The sequence below is a fragment of the Convolutriloba macropyga genome, chromosome 15 (assembly GCF_964194025.1).
Source record: "Convolutriloba macropyga chromosome 15, txConMacr16.3, whole genome shotgun sequence".
In the NCBI taxonomy this organism is placed as follows: Eukaryota; Metazoa; Xenacoelomorpha; order Acoela; family Convolutidae; genus Convolutriloba; species Convolutriloba macropyga.
The window spans coordinates 16,942,549-16,966,271 of NC_134482.1; the positions used below are offsets into that span (position 1 = coordinate 16,942,549).

Here is a 23,723-nt window from a genome sequence, read left to right on the forward strand (position 1 = left end):
CATTGAAAAAATTGTTTAACAACCAACAAAAAACGAGACAGTATGACAACAAACTATGGATAACTTGATAGAAAAGCGGTAACTTAATAGAATAACTCACTAATCCACATTGTGCAAAGAACCAAAAATTATTAATTAAAAACTCGTCTCAACTGATACATTTCATAATTATGCTCAGTTGAAAAAATATGTCAAACGAACTTTTTCTGAGCCTTCTACGTAGAGTATTATACGTATTTGAACGTTTAGAAAATGCAACACTTTCTCGCTGCATTGACTCGGTAGCAATTTCTAACCTGGTAGTGAGATGGGTCGTATATTCTGTTGTTGCTGCCGAGGTCTCCGTGCAGGTCAACGTTCGAATTGGGCATGCTAGGGATGCCTGTAACACAAAAACAGGAAACATGAGAGAATTCCAGCAATCGTTGCTCATTCTATGGAAACTGTAAAACTGTAGATTTAGCATATAGAGTAGAAGATGGGCTTCAATTCGGAGACTCTTTTCAAATATATAAAATCGCTCAAGCTAAACATTATTATTATTAACGCCTCTTCATGTCCATTCTGAAACATGCTAATTCGTTTCTTCTTTTAAATCAAGCATATTTGTTCCGACCCCCACTTTAGTGGGGAGGGAGGAACTATATACTCAACTGGGTTTTTTTTGTTCAGTCAATTTTGGCCGACCGATATATTCATAGAGAATTGTGAGTGGTATCATTAAAAAGCCCGTCCAGCGTAGAATACGGAATTGAAAAGATTTTTTCGATTTTCGTGTTTTACAGGGAGTTATCGAGGTTTAATTTTTAAGAACATTCGACTGTTTTTGTTCACATTTTGCTAAAACTTGGCACAATTTCGCGAATATAATTCAAAATAAGTTAAAATTTTTAACGGCAGAGTGTTGTTGTTTCCGTTAGAGATGGCACAAAATCCGCGTTTTTGGTCCACTTTGTTAAAGTTTGCCAGATTTAGTGCCCTAAAAACCTGAACACAGACTCCCTAATCTCAAAAAAATCTCAAAAAAAGCGCTAGTTGCAATAAGGCGCCGTTTGAAAGTCTTCTGGAAATAAAACTTTGCCGTTTTTTGCAGATTTAACTCGAAAATTATACAAAATGCATCTTTTTTTTTCAATATTTGAAGAATTCCACTCGACATTTGGTCTAATTCGCAAATACTTGGACCACTTGGTCGGTTTAGACGGCGCGCGACAAAATCAGGGAGACGTTCGATAAAATCAAGGACTCTTAAAAATCAGACTTTTTGGTTTTTTTTTGAAGCTGCCTTTTTTCAAAAAATTTTGCTTTTGTTCTTTTAATGTTAATTACCGACAATATTTTTTATTCACGGCTCCGTTAATGACAGCCCCAATATACGTAAATTTGAGGCCCAATGTAGATACAGTCTGTTTTCAGAGAACCAAAGGGTTTTTCTGGCTTTGAGGAAGAGTTTTAGTAAAACAAATGAATTCTTGCCTTTTGCCTTCAATTGTTATTTTTTTGGCAGTCTGATTTTTAAGTTTGACTACTCAAAGATCTAAATTTCTTCTTCAAGAGGTGCAAGCGAACCTTTTATATTCATTCGGTTGTTACCTAATGTCTTATGTTATTGAATGCATTTGTTTTAAAAAAATTTCTGTGATTTTTTTAAATTGCAAATTCTTTATATTATTTTAGTCAACATTTTGCTTATTCTCATTAAAAACAGGTCAGACTTTCCTCCTTAAAGAATAAAAACTATTTTTTTGGCCGATTGTTTTGACAGAAGGTTTTCTTGCTTTTGGTACTACGAGTTTTTATACAAAATTTTCTGATTTTTGCGCATAATTGCCCATTTTTGCTGTTGTTTTTGTTTTTTTTTGTAAACTGTCACATTGTTTTAAAAAACTAACTGAAAAAAGCTGTACAACACTTGAAGCTGTACATATTTTTTGTTTGTATAACATATGGCTTGACGGGCTGCGACACCCTTCTCTTGCAGAAATTGGTAGAGTTTTTATTTTTGCCCTTTATTTGTTGTTAATTTTTGTTTTCATATGCCAAATATTGGTTAATTAAAGGTCTCATTGGCCAACTATAGACAAACAATTGAAATTAAATAACTGATATTGGTAGATAACGAATGGCTGTTTTGACTTTCGAATTAAGTTTCTTAAAAAAAAGAGTAATAGTATTCTTCAACTTATCCCTTTTTGTTCTGATTTGCGTTTTTTTCGTATTTTACAATTTTGTATCATTTTCGCGAATTAGCCTCATTATTTAGAGCTCTTTTTAATGCTTTGTTGAATCAAACAATAAGTTTTCTGTCGTTTAAACTTTTTAAATGATGTCTTCAGGGCTTAGACAATTTGTTTCAGAAGAGTTTTGTGGAGTTTAGATAATTTTCAGTTTTTGTGGTTCTTATTGTTGTCATTTTGTTAAAGTCGTTTTACAAAAAGATGTTATGATGGTCAAAGGAAACTCAAATGAAGATGTTATATTCTCGCTGTTAACATCTTAAAATTTAATGGCTTCCAAACTGCGATTTCATAAAGTCGTTTTTGAAACTCATTAGCTCAGCTTGTATTTAATGTTTTTTTATAGTCTTATGACTACGTCTCATTAATAACAGTCGCAATTTTTTCCGCGTAGTTGCAAGAAAAACTGTACTCTTTTAGTCGAAAGTTTTTAGTTTTGTTGGCTATGAATTCTGAAAAAATTTGTTTTTAATAAAAAAAGAAAGATTTTTGCTATCTGCCAATTTTATTTCTTTGCCAATTTTATTTCTTTCAAAATGTAGCTAAGCATCTCTATATACAATTCACATCATTTATCTTTTGAAATACAATTCGCTCTTCATAACGGTTTTATTTTCCTCAAATGGTCTTTCTTCTTGGAACGACCAGTTTTCATAAAACCAATTTTCTTGATTTTTACAAATTTGCCCCCCTTTTTTGTAGGTTTTTGTTTTGTTTTCACAGTATCACAATATTGGGCGTCATTTGACTTACAAATGTTGTAACCTGCAAAAAATGCAAACGAAGATTTTCATTGTTCTTAGTGATCACCTTAATATTTAAGTGATTTGGGGGACATCGTTTTCGTGCTTAATTTTTCGTGCAAATTTTGCCTGTGTTTGTCGTTTTCCTTGTAGTCGTATGACATATCATGGATAATGAAAGGCGTCAGTCGCTCTCTATTGAGGTATAAAAGATTCTCTCAATGATTTCATTTGATGCGTAATGTTTCTAATCAGTTCGAATTTAATACTTTTTAAAAAAGCAACGTTTTGATAAACTTTTGCCGCTTTTGCTCATTTCTAGTCGACTTGTTGCCAAGTCGCATTGAGGAAAAGTCCCATATTTTGTTCCAAAAAAGTACCGGTTAATCTTCTCAGTATAAATTTTATCTGATGCCCTTTTGATTTGGTCATTAGTGGTTTTCAAAAAATTGACAAGGAGTTTCGGTCGTAATTAATATCTGTAACTATTTGGTTTTTATTGCCGTCTTTTCTGGTAGTCATATGATGGTAGCTGGTAGCCACAGGTCTCATAGATCCTCTAGAGTAGATTGTTTTTATTCTTTTAGTAGTTTGTTGAACGATATGTTGATATGTTAAATTTTTTAATCTCTTCCTCATTTGGTAGACGATTAAGCGAAAAATCTAGATGAGCAGGGTCGGAACTTAATGTGCGAACGCACATTACCGAGCCTCCTTGTTGCCGTCACTATTCTTTTACAAACAATTACGCTTCAGTTATGTACGCCTAAAAACAAATTCGATAAACTCAAAATATCGAGGGGTTGTCAGATATTTCAAAGCTTTTCGGCAACGTCTTTCAGAAAAAAAATAATGAAAATCTTGACCACAAGGGAAAAATTCTACGAACTCAAGCGTGAACATGAAACTAAGAAGGCTAGCTGCGACAATTAGTCTGGTAAAAAAGGATATTGGGAAAATTAGAGGAAAAGATACAGGTAGCATTAAATAGCCAGATCAGATCGGATGAGAGTTGATTACCCCCAGGAGTCTTGATATCTTCAGCTAGCTGTTCTTGTAGTTGTTGCGGTGGTGATGCAGCTTTTTCAGAGCTAACTACCACTTCTGCTAAACATATGTTGCGAACTCAAATACAAGGCATTTTAACAACCGAAAGCTGATAGAAAAGTTCGCTTCAATTTTTTGGAGCTTGACAATTAGGTGCAAATATTTGGTTGGGAGATAATTTATGTTCGCATCCTGGTTTTTCTTCTGAAGTGCTCTTGGGTGCGGTCTGGACAAAATGACTCTCTTCTCTCTGCTTTTCACTTTTGTTCTAGAGAATAAACTGAACGTGCTGCATTTTCTGTGTGACATACTCTATCGATTAAAACGAAGTTCATTTAGACAGTTCTGCTCATTATTAACAATAATCGAGGGTATATACTTTTTCCGGGCAAATAATTGTCAAGTTGAAACAAAATATTGCCAATTTTATGGGCCCCAGTTACTGTAGTTTAGAGGGGGCATACGCTTAATTTCTGCTAAGCTAAGCTTGGGGGAGGGGGATAAAATGGGAAGAAAGACGGGACGGGGGGGGGGGGGGGAGGTTAACGGTTTTTCTCCACTCACCACTATCGTATCCTTCGCCAGAACCTGCGTTGTTGTTCTGTGTGTCAAAATACTTGTGAATATCAGACGTGGTCTTGTACAACAGAGCCTGTTGACTGTTAGGAGTTCTGGGTAGCTGTTCGTCTCCCCCTCCCAGACCCCCGTCACCCGCAGCGTCCACGTCCAGGTACTCGGCACCTCTGGCGCGCCCTCCGGAAGAGCGACCAGAGTTGGCCACCGTGTTCAGACCACTGCCACCACCTCCGCTGTATACACCCCCAAAGCCTAAATCAAAGCTACTTTCTGTACCTATTTTCTTCACCCAGCGGAGAATACGACTATGTTTGGGTTCATATCTGAGAAAATTGAAGGCCCGATGAAATGGGATTCTCATCAACGAATGGAGAATACATATCATTTAAGACCCGATTTGGTTTGCCATTTTTCCATCAAGGTCCTTGCTGGATAACATCTTGGTCTGCCATAACTCCATCATTGACGAAAAGTGTGAACTCAAAATATGACTATCGAAGATAAACGTTCACAGGGGTGGGTCGACAGTTAGGTTTCAGTAAATAAACCAACATAGCCGGCAAAATGCAGGAAAAAAGCCGCCGTTGACGCGCTTGACACACGTCGGAATTGAAACAGAGAAAAAAAGAGATAGAAATTGACAGAAACTTTTTCCAAAAGTCGAAAAGTGTTCTAAATTGAAGTACAAATTCTGCATATTCAGTTAGATTTTAAAACTATATTTAATTCAGCTCCTAGACTGAAATCTATTAAGCTTAACACTAATGTGAGCAAGCAATGCATCTAATGAACTCTGATAACCTAATGCACTATGACTTAATGACCGCGCTTTATATGTTTACCGCGTTCTTTTGATTCTGATTTTTTTACTTTAACTTTAGCCGTATTCACTACATTACATATATCAATGCGCGAAAGAATTTGAAATCCAATGAGTTGAAACAGTGAGTGAGGTAAGTCAGAAGTTAAACGTGAAACTCGTGACTTATGTAAAACGAAAAACGTGATCAAAAGGTAAAGCGAATTGAAAAAAAACATAGCAGGACAAGTTCTGGCGTACAATTCAAAGAATTTTCATTAACTAAACAAAAAATCAGACCAAGAACGGACTAAGAGTGAAGGAAGTGGAAAAACCACGTCCCAAAAATCAGACAAAAAATTAAAAAAAAACACAATGCCAAAATTTCGCATGTGAAAAAAAAACACTAGCAAGAAAATGAAATTTGGTTCAAACAAAAAAAACTAGGCCTAGAATGAACTATGAATGGATTGGGAGAACCATTAACAAAAAATTCCGATCCAAAAATCGAAAAAAAAAACAGGAAAAAAACATAACCCGTCTAATGTCGGAAGAATTGCTCTCGAACGACATGCGGTGGAAAATCATTTGACCCCACCGGATTTGGAACCATTGACTTTCCGCTTCATAACCACATTCACTCCCGACCGTGCTATTTGTTCCATGTTTTTGCTATGCTGCAACCGACTTTATATTAGCAACAAGCTTTACTTCGGAGTGAGAGCAATAAATATCACACCAGAATGAAGAACGAAAGCGTGAAAAAGTCACTTGAGAAGTCAGAGAATGTTCTAAAAAAGCGCAAGATGGTCAAGCGGAAAATTTGCATAAAAAGACCAACACGTTCACAAAAAACGCTATGAACTTCGTTCAAGAGCAATTAATCAAGGTCAAAATGCCGCATGCGAACAAAAAACCACTAGCGAGAAATGGAAATTTGTATCAAACAAAAAACTAGTCCTAGAATGAACTATCAATGGATAGGGAAAATGCTTTAGAAAAAAATCGATCCAAAAAACCGAAAAAAAACAGTAAAAATCAGAGTGAAATTGACGCATGTGAACAAAAAAACCACTAACGAAATAGCGGATTTTTGTTCAAACACCGTTTTCTCACTCTACTTTAAAATTAGAGCGAAAAATGTCACACCGTAAAACCACTCGCTTTTTCGCACCACTTCCTGTTTTGAGGTGACCAAAATTACTACTCCAATATGAATTCAAAAATCATGAAAATATGTGACCGGATCTTTAAAAACATAAACCGACAATGTCGGAATAATTGCTCTTGAACGACAGGCGAGGACATTTAATTCAGGGGCTGTAGCCTAGATCAATTTTTCTTTATGGGTGCAAAAAACTTTCCCCCGCCGGTATTCGAACCATTGACCTCCCGATCCACAACCACCCGCACTAACCACTGCGCTACGAATCACGTACTATGCTGCGACCAATTTTATATTGCCAACAAGCTTTACTTCGGAGCAATAGAGATCACTCAAAAATGAAGAACGAAAGCGGGAAAAAAATCACTTGAGAAGTCGAAGAATGTTCTAGAAGAAAAGCGCAAAATTGTCAAGCAAAAAATTTGCATAAAAAAGACACATGTTTACAATAATTGCTATGAACCTCGTTCAAGAGCAATTAAAAAAGACAGCGCCCCAATACAATTCAAATTCTTTGTAAAAAAAAGGAGAGCGCCTAAAAAAAGGCCGCTGAGAGGCTGACGGCGGCTATTACGCAGGCTATACAAAAATGTCAGTCTTGTTTTTTCTTTTTAACAGCTGCCCACTACATACACTTTGCCCACATAAACGCAAAAAGAACCCAAAAACAATTAATTAGATAACCAAGGAAAATAGGTTCCAAGAATACACATATTTTCTTCAGTTCTGTGAAAATGGAAACAAGATACACCGGATCTATTATATACACATGTACATCCCCCCCCCCCCCGAGTTTCTTATGACCTTACAAATCATTTATTCTATAGCACATAATTAAGTAAAACAGCACGCGCGGTATGGCAAGTGTGTGTGGCGGCGTGTAAAAGTTATATGCCCACTAAGCTGGGGGATGGGGGGGGGTGGATGGATCCGATACACCAACAACCAATCTATATAAACAGTTGTCCAAGTGTATATCACACATGACTAACCAGAATATCCGAATCTATCTAAAAATGCATTTTGAAGTTACACTCTATGAACATAGTTCTCCGGTTTCCAAATTTAGATGATCGAATGAAGGATCGCGCGATCTTATTTCGTTCCTTATTTCACAATATGAACTCGAGACATAACCGACTGAAATTGGTAAAAACTGAAAATTCCTATGTTTTCAAATCCTATGATTATGCTGTTTTGATCTACCATGATTTTCAGTGTACCATAAGTACACGCACAAAAGGAGCATACAGCTTGGTAAAAATTTCACATCCTTTTCCATGGAAGGCGAAACATGACGTATTTTCAGTCAAGCACAACGTCCATAGGACGACTTAAACATGTTATGGCATTTATTTAGTTAAGAAATGTCGCAAAGCTCATGGAGTAAACATAACCCGCTAACGTCGGCTGAATTACTCTCAAACGATAGGCGAGCAGTTGGCTTCTGTAGTTTGGCTGAGTGAGGATAGCTTAGGCATAAGGAAATGAAGGAGTAGAAAAATGGATCAATCAGGGTCATTTTGGGTGATGGGATGGGATTGGAACAAGGGAAGGGCGTGGAGTGGGTTTGGGTGTGCTGGCGGGAGAGAGGGGGTCAGAAGGTGTGAAATAACAGTGTGTGGCAGAATGGGGAGTGAAGGAGTCAAAATCGTCAAAAAATCTGCATTTCACAGCATTAATTTACGTCTATTCAGCAAATTCGGTGAATTGTACCTTATATACAACTATTAATTTTTGAAGAGCTAAGACAGTTGCTCAGCAACGTAAAGCACTCCAGGCGTTGCCTGTTAGTCCACTGTTTCAGGACGAAAAGAAGACTACATGACTAATCGCGAAATATTTCGATAAAGATAAATCAAAGTTCAATTCAAAAGAATTACAATTGTGCAAAAGAATTACAAATAAGCGCAAAAGAAATAAGAGCATCAGAATTCTCGTTGTTCAGAAAAGGCCCAAATTGCTGCGACAGATTTTGCTTACACGAAATTTAGCAATCTGAGGAGCAAAAATAGCTCAGACAAAAAAAACACCGATTCGGAAGATCCTAAAAAAGTCATGAATTAGAATTAACCAGTTCTAACAAAAACTATGAAACCACACTGTACTCAGTATTAGGAATATAACTCAAATATATCTGCCATTTTGTTTGTTGAAACGCTAACCAACTGGTCAACCTCAAAGAACCGCCCTTCACACCATAAGTACAAGTCTCCAAAAAAGTTTCTATGAATCTCAAACTCTGAGACTAGTGAGATGAAAGGCTTTAAGAGAACTTAAGGAACGCTGGGCACTACCTCTTTATCCTGTTTGAGGACGAAAAATCAGATAGGTCAGACGAAAAACCGTTCAAGCGCAAAATCGCATAAAAAGACCACAGGACTAAATTAATTGCTGCAAACTTCGTTTGAGAGCAATTAAACATACCCGGCAGATTGCCGGAAAATAGCCGCCGTTGATTCCAATACGCATGATTGGGATTGAACGAATAGAATATATTGAAAAAAAAAATTTTTGTACAAAAATATTTTTTAAGTCCGATTTATTTTGATGGCATTTCGTAGTTGAACATACTTCTGTTTCTTAGAGAGAGGCTACAGGGGCTACTATCAATACCAATAAGCATTAGAGATGGTAACTAAGACCTATAGGAACGATGTTCAAATAGCGGGCATCTAAAATTGGGCTTTATGGGTTTATCCCGTTTCTATTTCTGACTTCAATTTTTTATACCGACTCGTTTCATTTTGAATTGCTTTGCTTAGCAACTGATGTTCAAATTCACTTTTAGCAGAATGAGAGAAGAGAGAAACTAGCCTAGAGAAGTCAAAAAGATTTCACGCAAAATGTCGAAAAAGCGGCAAAATGGTAAAGCGAAAAAAAGTTTGACGAAGTAAAAAAAATACGAGCGCAATAATAGCCGGCTGAGAAGATGAGGGCGGCTATTAATAAAATGAACTGTATTGAGGTTAAAACTTTGTATATCTTTTTTGTACTCTTAAAAGACTATAAAATCATTAGAGTAATTAATAAAGAGCTTTCTCGTTTTAGTAGAGATTTGACAAGAGATGTTATTTTGTTCATTATTTTTCATCGATCCAGAAATTTTAAACATAGCTGACACATTGCCAGAAAATAGCCGCAATAACTTCGTAGATCTGCAGTCTCAAAAAACCATTAAAAAAGACAGACCAAAAAAATTCGTCTTTTCATTGAAGGCTGATATGTTATATTTTGATTATAAATCTGTATAAGTTTTTGCTGTCTCTATTAGCTGCTCTCTAATAACCTTCATTTAGCGTTTGACACAACCTTCATGACACACACACATTTGACCTTTGATTTCACCGTTGATGCCCAAAACGAAACGATGGGATCCCGTTTCTATTTCTGATTTCGTTTTTTGATACTGACTCTGTTCATTTTGAATTGCTTTGCTTAGCAACTGATGTTCAAATTCACTTTTAGCAGAATGAGAGAAGAGAGAAACTAGCCTAGAGAAGTCAAAAAGATTTCACGCAAAATGTCGAAAAAGCGGCAAAATGGTAAAGCGAAAAAAAGTTTGACGAAAAAAAAAATTCGAGCGCAATAATAGCCGGCTGAGAAGAAGAGGGCGGCTATTAATAAAATGAACTGTATTGAGGTTAAAACTTTGTATATCGTTTTTGTACTCTTAAAAGACTATAAAATCATTAGAGTAATTAATAAAGAGCTTTCTCGTTTTAGTAGAGATTTGACAAGAGATGTTATTTTGTTCATTATTTTTCATCGATCCAGAATTTTTAAACATAGCTGACACATTGCCAGAAAATAGCCGCAATAACTTCGTAGATCTGCAGTCTCAAAAAAACATTAAAAAAGACAGACCAAAAAAATTCGCCTTTTCATTGAAGGCTGATATGTTATATTTTGATTATAAATCTGTATAAGTTTTTGCTGTCTCTATTAGCTGCTCTCTAATAACCTTCATTTAGCGTTTGACACAACCTTCATGACACACACATTTGACCTTTGATTTCACCGTTGATGCCCAAAACGAAACGATGGGATCCCGTTTCTATTTCTGATTTCGTTTTTTGATACTGACTCTGTTCATTTTGAATTGTTTTGCTGAGCAACTGCTGTCTAAAAACATCTTTAGCAGAATCAGAGAAGAGTAAAGCTAGCCTAGAGAAGTCAAAAAGATTTCAAGCGAAATGTTGAACAAGCTGTGAACTAAGGTAAAGCTATAATAGCCGGCTGAGAAGCTGAGGCGGCTATTAATAATTGCTGCATACCTCGTTTGGGAGCAATTAATCAAAAAACTTTTGGTTAAGCAAAACGAAATCAAGGACAAAGAAGTCACCCAAAAAGTCAACCAAAAATTTTGCATCGCAAATACGACTAATGGTGCGTCTAGATAAGTTCAACTAAAAACGGTAAACATCTTGTAATTGAAATCCATTTTGCCAACTTAACTGAGGGAGCGGTTCTGTGAACTTAGAGACTCGTAAAGCTCTGAAGAACTACGCAGCGACTTAATTAATGCACACAAATTTTACCAAATTATTCATGTTTCTTTCAAATCAGTCAGGCGCAACAATTGCACAAAACAACCTCAGAGTCATGTCTGAGACTTGTTACAAACTTTGTTTCAGAGCAATCAATACTACCAACTTTTGTTGCTGCTTGTTGATGACTTCCGTTCACGCCCACCGGGCGAAGGCCCGCCAACTCCCGACAAACTGGGAATGGCGGCTGGACCAGTCCTGTTAAAAGCGGAGTTGTGTAGATTTGGGGAGCTGATGTTACTGCTGGATCCCGATGCTCCTCGACGTTGTTGAGTTGACAGATTCAAACTTGTCGGAGGTTGCTGCTGCTGTTGTTGTAATGGAGAACGCAAGACCTGAAATGTCAACAAGAGTTGTGTTACTTTTGACTTAGGACAGTTTAGACTAAATTGAGTTCAGCCAACTTTTAACAAGTACAAGTTCTGTCTCAAGATAATGCAATATTCTTCAGTTCTTTTAGTTTCCCGACACCAGTCCCCCGTTTATTCGGTTTAAAGTGACGTCATCTAAACAATATTGTCACCAAGCACGACTCACGATCTTTATGTTGATTATTCGCGATCTTTATGCTAAATTTAACAAAAGCCAAAACAAAATCCGCGGCGGAATTTACATCTCAAATCCTGAGCTCTACATTTAAATTAGAGAAATATTTTGAAAAAATATTTAAAAATATTTTGAGGGCTTCAAACTATTGATTGTGTAGGTTCTTGATGAATGTATTTCAATTCGATTCTGGTACTTAAACCAAGTACTTTGAAATGTTTAACCGAGTTGATATTTTAATATACTTCTTTCTTTGAAAAGTCGCGTATTTTTTTCACTTCAAATAAATTTAAATCTTCTTTAATTTGTAATTCAATCGATAATATCATATTAATAATGTAATTTAACCACTTGATTTCACTATTTAATTACACACGAGAAGAATATGGCTATTTTGTTACAAATGGCAGTTAACTAAATAATATTTCGGGGGAGGGGGGGGGGGGAGTTGAATTGAAACGCATGAATTTGCGGCAGTGGTTCTGCTTATTATATACTTACTAATGATGAATGAAGTTATAGAATGGGTTGAAGTGAGAAATAAAAACATTTCGGTATTAGTTAAGCTAAGATGCATTAAATAATAAAACAGTAATGAGAGCATCAGTTATGAAACGCTTGTCTTCACTTTTGGGGTTCTTTCAATTCTTTAAAACACAATATCCATAAATAGAAGATGCACACAAAACTATCACAAGACAAGTCATACGTGTTTATTTACTGATTTGTTTATAACTGTTATTTGAAGCCAGGCTAATTGTCATGACAAACCCATAACCGTCAAGTAATTATTTGGACACGTGATCAAAACAACTAGTGCGCTCGATTGTGACTCTTACCTTGTAGTTTCGAGGGAGGGATCGCTGAAAGGCCAAACAGTCATTCAAAATAGTACATAGGGTGTGGTAAAATTGGGCTACATCATCAGTACGCGGTGCTTCAAACAAACTTTGACGTAAAATCTGCCCAGTTTTCAAACACTAATATCTCGAATCATTTGTATACTTCTCTGCCTTTAGTGAGCTCAAGTGCCCGTAAAAATTTGTGATTTTTAATGCAGACCCGACTGACCATCGTATTCCGTATCATACTGAGAAAAAACGTGAGTCCTATTCGATATGCATACAATTTTGGGTTTCCCATCATAGCCCCCTATTAAGATATGTTTACCACGATTAGAGGGGGGGGGGGGCTGTAGGTTATCTGACCACAAAGTTTGGGAGGATAAAATCGGAAGACGCAAAATTTTGTGCCGTTTTTGTACATGTGCGAATTTTACATTGACCTTGCGGTTATGGTCCACTTGTTAGTCAAAAATCACGATGAGAAGACGGCAGGTTGACTGCTTCATAAATTATTTTTTTTTGAAAATGCAAGATGTCTAGAAGGGCATCAGTGTGCGACAACCTTTTCCCTCCTATAAGCTGCAATATTGCTGTCCACAATTAATAGGAAGCTGGGATAGCTGGGCTCAAACGCTTTTCGTTTTTAAAAAGAAAAAAAAATTAACCGCAAAGTTAATCAGGAACGGAAATTGAATACGGCGAAATGATAAAATCTACCATCATTTCAAAAGACAAAAAAGGAGGGAATAATTATCAAAAATTGTTGAATTTATCACTGCTTTCCAGACAAATGTCGACGTTAATGTTTTATAACTGAAAATCTGGCAACACCAACAAACTTTTAAAATGTGAATTTAAAAAAATTCAACAAAATTTCTAAAAGCACCTCCAATTCGATATGGTCCTTGCAACCGAATTGTATAAAAATTGGACACAATGTTGGATAAACCCCAGGAAAAAAACCGTTAATTATGCCGAATACAGCACGTGAAAAGAAAAAACTTTCCCTCGAATACGGAAAATTTGTTCAAACACTAAAGTTCGGCATGATTAACATTACTTCAAAAATTATACAGTATGCACCCATCCAACAAAAAATCGGAAGCCAATACTATCCAACTTATTTTGATTGCGAAAAAACAGCAGAAAAACCCAACACAATTTCGAAAAAAGGGACTACAAACGCAAAACTAGACCTCGGTTGCCTTATCCGAAAACCAACTTTAAAACAAAAATCTACTACTAAATCCAGAAAAACTGCTCTCGAAACACAGGCGGAGCAACTTAATTCAGAGGGCGCTGTAGCAAAGACAAACTGTTGTCCTGGCCTGAAGCACTTACCACTCGGTTATCGGTCTCTTCTGATCTCCTAACTTACAATCATTTTTATTTTTGCAACACGTACTTAATTTTTCAATAAGAGCTATTGAGAAGCAAAAAATCAAGAAGTCAAACGTGAAAAAGTCACTCAAGAAGTGAAAATGAAAGAACGTTCTAGAAGAAAACGGTCAAGCAAATATTTTGTATAAAAAGACCAAAACGTTTACAATAATTACTTCGAGAGCAATTAAACAGATCTTAAACAAAAAACAGTAAAGGCAGAAGTCATATGGCCCCGAAACAGAACAAAAACTGGATCAATTATCTATTACGGACTCGTTTCAAAAACAGATTTGGAAAATTTTGCGCACTAAAACTACTCGCTTCTTCACTTCATAGTGACAAAAATCTCCACTCCAATTTACACTTCTAATTGACTTCAAAAATCAAAAACTATGAAAGAATCGAAGAAATACAGGCGCCTAATACACTTCAAATTCTTCAAACTGTAAAAAACAGAATTACTAATCAGAGAATAATACGAACTCAGCTCAGCTATCGCCGCTAATAATTTAGGAAAAGCTTGTCCATAAGTGCTTGATGCCTTAACCTTGCAGAACATCGATAAAATTCTGTATACTACAAATTGAATTTTGATTCAATATCACAAAACTACTTCGAGATAAGGGTAAAATAATGCAGTCTGTCAGCTTAAAATTTCGGCTCTCTCCATTAAAGCCCTCTTCTCATGAAAATGTAGATCACCTTATGGCTCTAAGAGCGTTTCCATTACTGCTCCCAATACCATATGCCTAACCCCCCCCCCCCAAAAAAAAATACAAAATGTGTGTCATTACATAGAGAATGAATCTCTTCAGGATATGAACCAACTAGGGCGTAAATTAAAAAATCCAGATCTTAGGCTCACTCAGGTCCCTAAACTTGGTCCCTCTAGGACGGGGTATATAAGAAAAAAAGGGTTCTTTCAAATTAGGCCTCCTCCCCCATGTTAGTGGTCATGTAACGCATACCCCCATTATCCTAAATTTCCCATAATGAGTGCCCAAATTTTGTTGGGTAAAGGATATAATGGGAAAGACCCGCGAAAATAGCTAGAAAAACATAGCTGGCAGATTGCCAGAAAATAGCCGCAATAGATTCGTAGATCGGCGGTCTAAAAAAAACAGTAAAAAAGACAGACCAAAACAATTCGTCTTTTCATTGCAGGCTGATCTGTTATATTTTGATTAAAAATCTGTATAAGTTTTTGCTGCATCTATTAGCTGGTATCTAATAACCTTCATTTAGAGTGACACACACCCATTTGACCTTATCTCTTTGAATTAAAGTAAATAAAAGTCAATTTCAAAGTGAGGAAGTCATTTTTGAGAGTGAGGTAAGTCAAGTGTGACCAAAAATTTAATCACGCGCATGAACAAAAAAATTCACTCCACTAAGAGCGAAAAATGACGTCACACATGCAATTCAGTTGAAATTGCATGAACGAATGAACAAAAAGTGGCTGTGACGTCATATGGTCGTAACAAAAATCATGACGAAATAAAAAAACATAGCAGGACAAGTCCTGACGTACAATTCAAAGAATTTTCATTGACTAAACAGAAAAACTAGACCTAGAATGGACTATGAGTGAATTGAGAAAACTATTTTTAAAAAATCAGATAAAAAAATAAGAAAAAAAAAACAAAAAAACAATGTCAAAGTGCCGCATGTGAACAAAAATACCACTAGCGAGAAATGAAAATTTAATTCAAACAAAAATTTAGGCCTAGAATGAGCTGTGAATGGATTGGGAAAACCAGTTAGAAAAAAATCCGATCCAAAAAAACGAAAAAACAGTAAAAATCAGAGTGAAATTGCCGCATGTGAACAAAAAACCACTACCAAGAATCCGAATTTTTGTTCAAACACCATTTTCGCACTCTACTTTAAAATTAGAGCGAAAAAAATTCACGCCGCAAAACCACTCGCTTTTTCGCTCCATTTCCTGTTTCGGCGTGACCAAAATCACTACTCCAATTTGACTTCAAAAATCATGAAAATGTGTGAACAGATCTTAAAAAAAAAGACAGCGCCCCAATACAATTCAAATTCTTTGAATTGTAAAAAACCAAGAGACGGCCAATAATAGCCCCAGCTATCGTTGTGCGGCTATTAATTATTGCAAACAGAATCAAAAGCAGCTTAAAAAGCTCTAAGATCTGAAACTAGCAATTATAGAATCTATTTCTACAACAAAGGCGTCTGAAACAGAAGCAATTGCCTTTTTCCCATTACAACTCTATATATATCTTTTACCCCCCCCCCCCCGATACAGGTGCTATTTTGTTACATATTAACGTGCTATATAACAACATATAATATGTAATGGGGGCATAAAAACGATGGGGGGGAGGAGGGGGGGCATCATAATACATCTAATTTTAGTGGATAGTCCCACATCTTATCCGGTTATGCAAACTATTATCAGTGCATAAACACTGATTATCTAGTTAAAACACTCTTAGGTACAAAATGGTCACGACGTGAGGGGGGGGGGGGGTGCTTTAATGAGAAGAGACTGGCAATTATCAGAGCAGCCATACATACTGACTGGCAAAGCATGCTTTCAGACACTGCAGAAGTTGACAACATTCAAATCGAATTGCCTTAAGATATAGGTTTACCATTTGACTTTAACCTGCCTATCTTTCCCATTACCCCCCCCCCCCCCCCCACTCTTAATTAAGTAACTTCAGGCCTTTTCTACTTTATCTGTATTTATCCTCACCCAGCTTTGTTGCTGAACTCTCAATTCAATGCATTTGATATTGTGAGGACGTTTTGTGCTGGGGCTGTAATTCTCAAGATCCTCATCGTTTTTATGGGTTTTTTTAATCATACCTTCTCACATTATGGTATTCTTATGATGGGGGGGGGGGTGTATTTTGTTCCTAATAAATTTTGAGTGGGGTTCGTTTAATGGTCAAGACTTCAAACATAGCCGGCAAATTGCCGGAAAATAGCCACCGTTGACCCGCTGGACGAACATTGGGAGTGAAACAAAAAATGAGATAGAAATTGACAGATTTTTTATTTTTATTGTGTCAAAGTGTCAAGGTGAGCAAAATCTGCATATTTGTTTAGATTCTAAAATTACACTTACAATTCAGCTTCTAAACTGAACGCTATTAAGCATAATACTAATGAATGTTGTTTGATGTAGCAATGGCTTTAATGAAGTTTGATAACCTAATGCCCTATGACTTAATTACGGAGCTTTATATGTTTATACCGTTTTGATTTTGCTCTTTTGACTTTGACCGTATTCACTACATTACGTAATTCAATGAGTGAAAGAATTGAAAATCCATTCAGTTGAAACAGTGAGTGAGGTAAGTCAGACGTCGTGAAAATCGTGACCTATGTAAAAAGAAAAACATGCTCAAAAGCGAATTAAAATAATAGCCGGATGAAATCCGGAAACGACTCGAAGTCTCGTCTTTGTGAAACAATTGCCTTTTAAATCAACTGCTACCCAATAAAAATGACTACTAAAAACAAAAAAAATGTAAAAAATGAAAAATAGCCCATAAAACCAACGAAAACCCCATAAAACCCATAAAAATAGCCCATAAAACCAACGAAATAGACCACCATGAACTAAAAAAAACTACATTACTCCTTATATAAAACAAATTTTTTTTACGCAGTTAAAAAATATCAAACTTCGCGATCAGCAAAATTCAAGCCACGTTAGGCTTCCGAAAATTCTCTAGAGGCAGGAAGAAAAATTTCAATGCTGCAAGAAATGGCCAAAAATTGTAAAAAAAAATATCAATTTCCGTAAGTTCTCTACCGAAACACTATTTTACAATAAAAAAAGCAATCAATTGGTATATAAATAAAATTTTCAAATTAGTTGTCGCTTTAAATCACAATGAACGCGATACAACTAAAAAATGGCCAAAAAATAATTGAAATCGAAATTGATCATAAAAAAGAACAATATTCAAAACAAAGAAATCGTTAATTACCAAACCCAACCTTAAGAATATTCACAGAAAAAGAATGTCGTTCAAAACGCTGAAAAATCAAACTAGCAAAATCTCAGCGCCATATGTAAAATAAAATCAAATGCAAACACAAATAAATTTTCAAGGAAAAAGACAAAAAATATAAGTTCAAGTCCATAATTTAACTTCAATTTAATAAAAGCAGGGGAAAAAACTATAGGTCTTAAGAAGATGTTAGGAAAAAAATATGCTAGCATGATTACAAGGAGAATACATACATTGTTGAAAAATTAAATGAACAAAAAACTAATTCAAAAATTCTGAAAACCAAATTAAAAATTAAATTGCAGACTGTAATTAAAACTCACAAAATAATATAGCAAAAAACATAGATTTTTTGTTATTAAACAATCGAAGTTCAAAAAAAATTACAAGGCCATCTTCCTGTCTCAGTAAGAAGTGAAAACAGCTCAATTGCAAAACAGTAAAACTATTTGAAAAAATATGTTCAAAATATGGTAAAAATTTTCACTGAATGTCAAAAATTTATCGGCTAACACACTTCAATTATTAACAAAACGAAACCAAAAACAAAGCCAATTTTGAAGGTGCGTAGAAAACACTGACGGTGCACTTTATATGTTGATTAAACTTTATGTTAATTAAAACAAACAAAAATAAACTTGGACAAAACCGCCGAAATCGGATTAGTATGTGTACAATTTCATAAAAATAAAATTACCTCACATCAACAAAGAGGCATCGAATTCAAAAAAGTAAAAAAAAATACATTGCCTTATTACTAATTTGGTAAAAAAAAAGTCGGCTCAAAAGTCCAAAAATGAAAAAATTAATGAAAAAAGCCAAAAAATTGAAAAAAATAGAAATATGTTCCAATTTTACACTTGAAACGCGTTATTAGGTTTTCGAAAACAATGTGTATCGATTCCAGAATGTTGCACATTCATGCGGGATCAATCAAAATTTTACTTCTACAAAGAAAAATTCACGACAAATGGACGAAAACACGGCTAAAAACTGTCATCAATATAATATGCGCCAATTTCTCAAAAACTCTTTTCAAAGTCAAAAAGTCATTCACTCAACGCAGCGTATGAACAAAAAACTTTTCTAGCTCAAAAAAATTTATTTCACAAGACAATTTTACTCACTTTCACTGTTAGGTCAAAACGACGCCTCAACCAATAGTACTTCAAAAAAACCAATACTCCTCTTCGAGTCGTAAAAAAAAGGAAAGCGCCTAAATGATAGCCGCTGAGAGGCTGATGGCGGCCATTAAAAAGAACAGTTTCAAGTATCAAAATATGGCCGTTCTCCAGTTCGCATCTTCATCTTTGACGTTTTTGTTTTTTATTAAGGCGAGAGGGGGGGGGTTATATGCCTACTAGCAGAGGGCTATACCTTCACTAGGGCTTTTCTAATGGGATTTGTTTATATGTTGTGACCACTAAGCTAGTGGGGGCTGTAGCGGGAAAGACCCGAGAAATGTTTCAAAATATGGCCGTGCCCCAGTTGGCATCTTTGACCTCTTTTCATTCCACTCCCGGCCCTCTTAATAACAAAGAGCGTCATTTTTCGTCGCTCAATCAGCCCGAAGGTATGGGGGCGGGGGTTTGATGCCATGGTGTAACTACATACATGGGAAAATAAACATCCAAATGAGATGTGGAATAACATGATCAGATGATAAAAGGCCAGAACTCACTTAATTATAGCCCCACCACTTTTAATTATGTAATTGTAGGCCTTCTCTCCGTTATATAGCCTCACACTGCTTTGTTGATGAATTCTCAATTCAATTGATATCTGATATTATGGAGGGACAATTTGTGTCGTGGCTGCAACGGCGAAAAGCCCCCATTGTTTTTACGGGTTTTTACGCGCCATACTTCGGGGGGTTTTTACGCGCCATACTTCGGCCTGGTACTCCCGCAGATACCTTTAGGTTTCATAGGGATTACCTGCCGGTCCCAAGCCCGGACAAAGGAGGAGGGTTGGGGTGTGGCGCGCCCTGTAAAATGTAGCCACGAACCCACATGAAGACCCGAAGAAAAGATTACTCCAAAGCTACGTGCCCAGCGGGAACTGGGACATCTGGGAGAGCCGCACCAGATGATCAAGCAAAGTCGGCTAAACAACGCTTCAGTCTCCCCAAAAACCCCCTCAAACCAGCCAAAGATACCCTGCGAATCGCAACTTGGAATATTCGCACACTGCTCAAACCCGAAGCTAAGCACCTGTTGGCTGATGACATGAACACCCTGGGAATCGAAGTCGCCTGCCTGCAGGAAACAAGGATCGCAGGCGACACAACGGAAACAATCCAAGATTCCACGGGAGCACCCAGCCTCAAACTGTATGCCTCGGGTTACGACAGTCAGGGTCTGCACGGAGTCGCGATTGGCATACACCTCCGACTGGCCAATCACGTCATGGAATGGAGAGCCTGTGGAGCCAGGATCTGCTACATGAGGCTGCATGCAATACCAGTGGCAATCTCCATAATCTGTGCATATGCCCCGATTGAAGATAGCAGTGTACGAGACAAAGAGGCATTCTACTCAGAGCTGCAAAAATGCCTCAAAGACGTCCCCAAGAAGGACGTTCTAGTCGTTGGCGGCGACTTCAACGCCAAAGTTGGTTTGCCACTCGACGGCGAGAAGCAAAATATCGGACGTTTTGCAACAGGATCCCGAAACGCTAATGGCGAACTACTGGCGCACTTCGCCGTACTAAACGACCTTGTAATTTCCAACACCGCATTCCAAAAGAAGAGACATTCCCTTCATACTTGGCGATCAAATGATAACAGAACAAAGAACCAGATCGACTACATGTTGATATCAAGACGATGGAGAACATCAGTAAATAATACCTTCAACACCAAGCTCTTTCTCACTGACACGGACCACAAACCTGTTATTTCGGTGATCCGATTGCGATTGAAGGCATACACAAAGAAGGCCAAGACGATCGCTTACAACCTGGGATCCCTGCGCATACCCGCGGTAGCCGACGAGTTCAAAGATACGCTACACAGTTTGTTTGACGCAGCCGAAGAAACAGGCGATGACGTGGAAGCTAAATGGTCGCAACTGAAATCCATCCTTCACCAAGCAGCTGAGAAAAGTCTCGGAAAATCTGAGCAAAAGAAGAATGCATGGATCAGCAGCGAAACTATTGAGCTTGTCAAGAAACGTGCTCGAGCCCGCAACCGATCGAAGAAAGCGGAACTGCGGAAAACCATCAAGAAGGCAGTCCGCATGGACAAGACAAAGTATTTTGACACCCTTGCCCAGGAAATGATCGACGCGGACGAAACGGGCAACCTGAGAAAAGTTTACTCTGTTGTCAAGCAGTTAGCAGGGAAGCGTTCAGCCATCAGCGAGACTCTCAAGAGTGCTGACGGCCACCCGATTAATGATGCAAAGCAGAGAATAGAAGTATGGGCCAACCACTTCGAAAAATTGCTGAACCGACCACCGCCAGCAACTGCCGACATTACAGAGAATCAATATAAACCTCTCTCCGTAGTGAGCACTGACCCGCCCTCGCTTATGGAAGTGCAAACAGCCATAAGCAAGCTCAAAAGACGCAAAGCGGGTGGGCCGGACAACATACCGCCGGAATTCTTCTTGGATGGCGGTACTGCTCTCGCACAGGAGTTGACCAAACTCCTACAATGCATTTGGGCAACAGTATCCATGCCAATGGACTGGAAGACCGCAGTAATCGTCCCCCTCTTCAAGAAAGGCGACAAAAAGAATTGCGCTAATTACAGGGGCATATCCCTTCTCAGCATTGCTTTCAAAATCCTTGAAGCAGTAATAAAGAATCGTCTCTAACCAGCGTATATAGGCCGCGCAAACCAAGCGGGTTTCAAAAAGAACAAAGGCTGCAGAGATCAAATTTTCGCTATACGTCAGATACTCGAGCAACGCGAGGAGTTCAAAAGGTTGACAAACCTAGTTTTCATAGACTTCAAAGCCGCCTTCGACAGCGTGGATCGAAAATGCATCTGGCGTATCTGTGAGAACCTTGGACTACCAGACACACTCCTCAACGTGCTACGAATGCTATACGCAGAGACCTACAGCCAAGTCCGAGTATACGGCACCCTGTCCCGCCAATTCAGTATCCTCAGCGGTGTCAGGCAAGGCTCGATCCTGGCCCCCTTCCTATTCAACCTCGCAATCGACTGGATAATGGAAGAAGCCCTCCGCAATGACAACGTAGGCGTGTCTCTGGATGACACGATAATTGCCGACCTCGATTTTGCAGACGACATCTGTTTAATGGATGATAATGGAAACGACGCCCAGAGGCTACTCGACAACGTAGCCAGAAATGCAGCGGCAGTCGGCCTCTACCTGAACGTCGGCAAAACCAAATTCTGCTCCCAGGACATCAATCAGAAATTCCACGTCTATGGCGAAGAACTGGAACGTGTTGAAGACTTCACCTATCTTGGAAGTAAAATACAGCCCGACGGCAACGTAACATCTGAAATCAAGGCCAGGATAGGCAAAGCTGCAGGTAGTTTCAAAAACCTTAAGAACATCTGGAATCAGAGAAGCATCCCTCAGCTTGTAAAAGTGAAGATTTACAAGGCATGCGTACGAAGTGTACTCTTGTATGGTTGCGAGAGCTGGCCAGCAAAAAATTCTGATATAAACAGTTTGCAATCCTTCGAAAATCGATGTCTTCGACGTATTCTCCACAAAGGACAGGACCTCCCCGCTGAAAGTATCACCACCATTGCAAAATGTGATTCCCTTGCCACGACGATCCAAACAAGACGCTTGCGATGGCTAGGGCATGTCCTCCGAATGAATCCGTCCGAAATTCCAAACGCAGCGCTCGAATTCGAAAAGGGCGATAACTGGAAGAGACCCCCAGGCGGCATACGCAAGACCTGGCGAAGAATCGTTCGTGACGAAGTAAAGAAGCATATCAAACCACCGAAAATGTCAGCGAAGAAATGGGAGACTGAATGGTTCGACCTGTGCAAGGAAACAGCCCAGAACAGAAAGCAATGGAGAGGTCTTATTCGGGACCAAAATGTGGCGGGATAAGGGCAGCACTGCCCGTGAGCCCTATCTGGAATCTGGGGGGGGGGGATAAAAATCCAAATGAATAATCCAATCATAAAAGGTGAGAACTCACATAATTATTAGCGTGTGGCGAATAAGTACTATCGACAGCTGAATTCGCGGCTACTCCTGATGTTGACAAAAAGGATGAGGAGCCATTAACATTCCCAGTTGCTGCAATGTTGGTTGATGAAGAGAAGCTGCTATTGTGGTTGTTGTTGTTTTCAAAGTTGTTGACGTATTGGTGTAAGATGTTGTTGGCTAAGTGTTGAAGTTCTTTCTTGGGTAGGGCATTCTGGAGGGCGTTGAACTCTGCCGTGTTTAGATCAAACAGCGAGGTTACAACCGCCACTGCATTCTGTATAAAATCAATTAAGCCAATTAATTAAGGAACTGTTGCCCTCGCCCTAATTCCCTAAATCTAACACCCGGTAAAATTGTCTAGCGGGAGAACTTAAAACGAGTCAAAAGTTTTGAGTCTGTCCCACTATAGCCAATTTTATGTGGAAGCCACTTTCACAGTACCTCATGAACATCAATGTTCGGATCTATTCTGTTTCTGGGGTGGGTGGGGGTGGGGGGAACAGAATAGATACGAATGTTCAAATGTTAAAACTCATAACTTATTGTTGGCGTTGTGCGTTGGGGTGCTACAATAGATATCATTGTTAATGGCGGAAAAGAAACAGTTCCTTAATAACAGGGTTTCTAAATAACTGCAACTGAGTCTATATTGTAAAATTTAAATTTTGGTGATGGTGTACA

At 37.9% G+C, this 23,723-nt stretch overlaps 1 protein-coding gene across 7 annotated transcripts in view; it reads right to left on the reverse strand.

Moving 5' to 3' along the window:
• The window catches only part of LOC142354699 (CLIP-associating protein 2-like), a 214,256-nt gene that overhangs the window by 13,742 nt on the left and 176,791 nt on the right, over positions 1-23,723 (reverse strand). For all 7 annotated transcript variants that reach the window (XM_075407068.1, XM_075407070.1, XM_075407069.1 and 4 more), the window contains 6 exons: positions 23,032-23,316; positions 12,503-12,526; positions 11,224-11,452; positions 4,592-4,855; positions 4,001-4,087; positions 297-382 (listed from right to left, as the gene is read on the reverse strand). In XM_075407068.1, the coding sequence (XP_075263183.1) occupies positions 297-382; positions 4,001-4,087; positions 4,592-4,855; positions 11,224-11,452; positions 12,503-12,526; positions 23,032-23,316 (975 nt within the window). The remainder of the gene's footprint in view (positions 1-296; positions 383-4,000; positions 4,088-4,591; positions 4,856-11,223; positions 11,453-12,502; positions 12,527-23,031; positions 23,317-23,723) is intronic.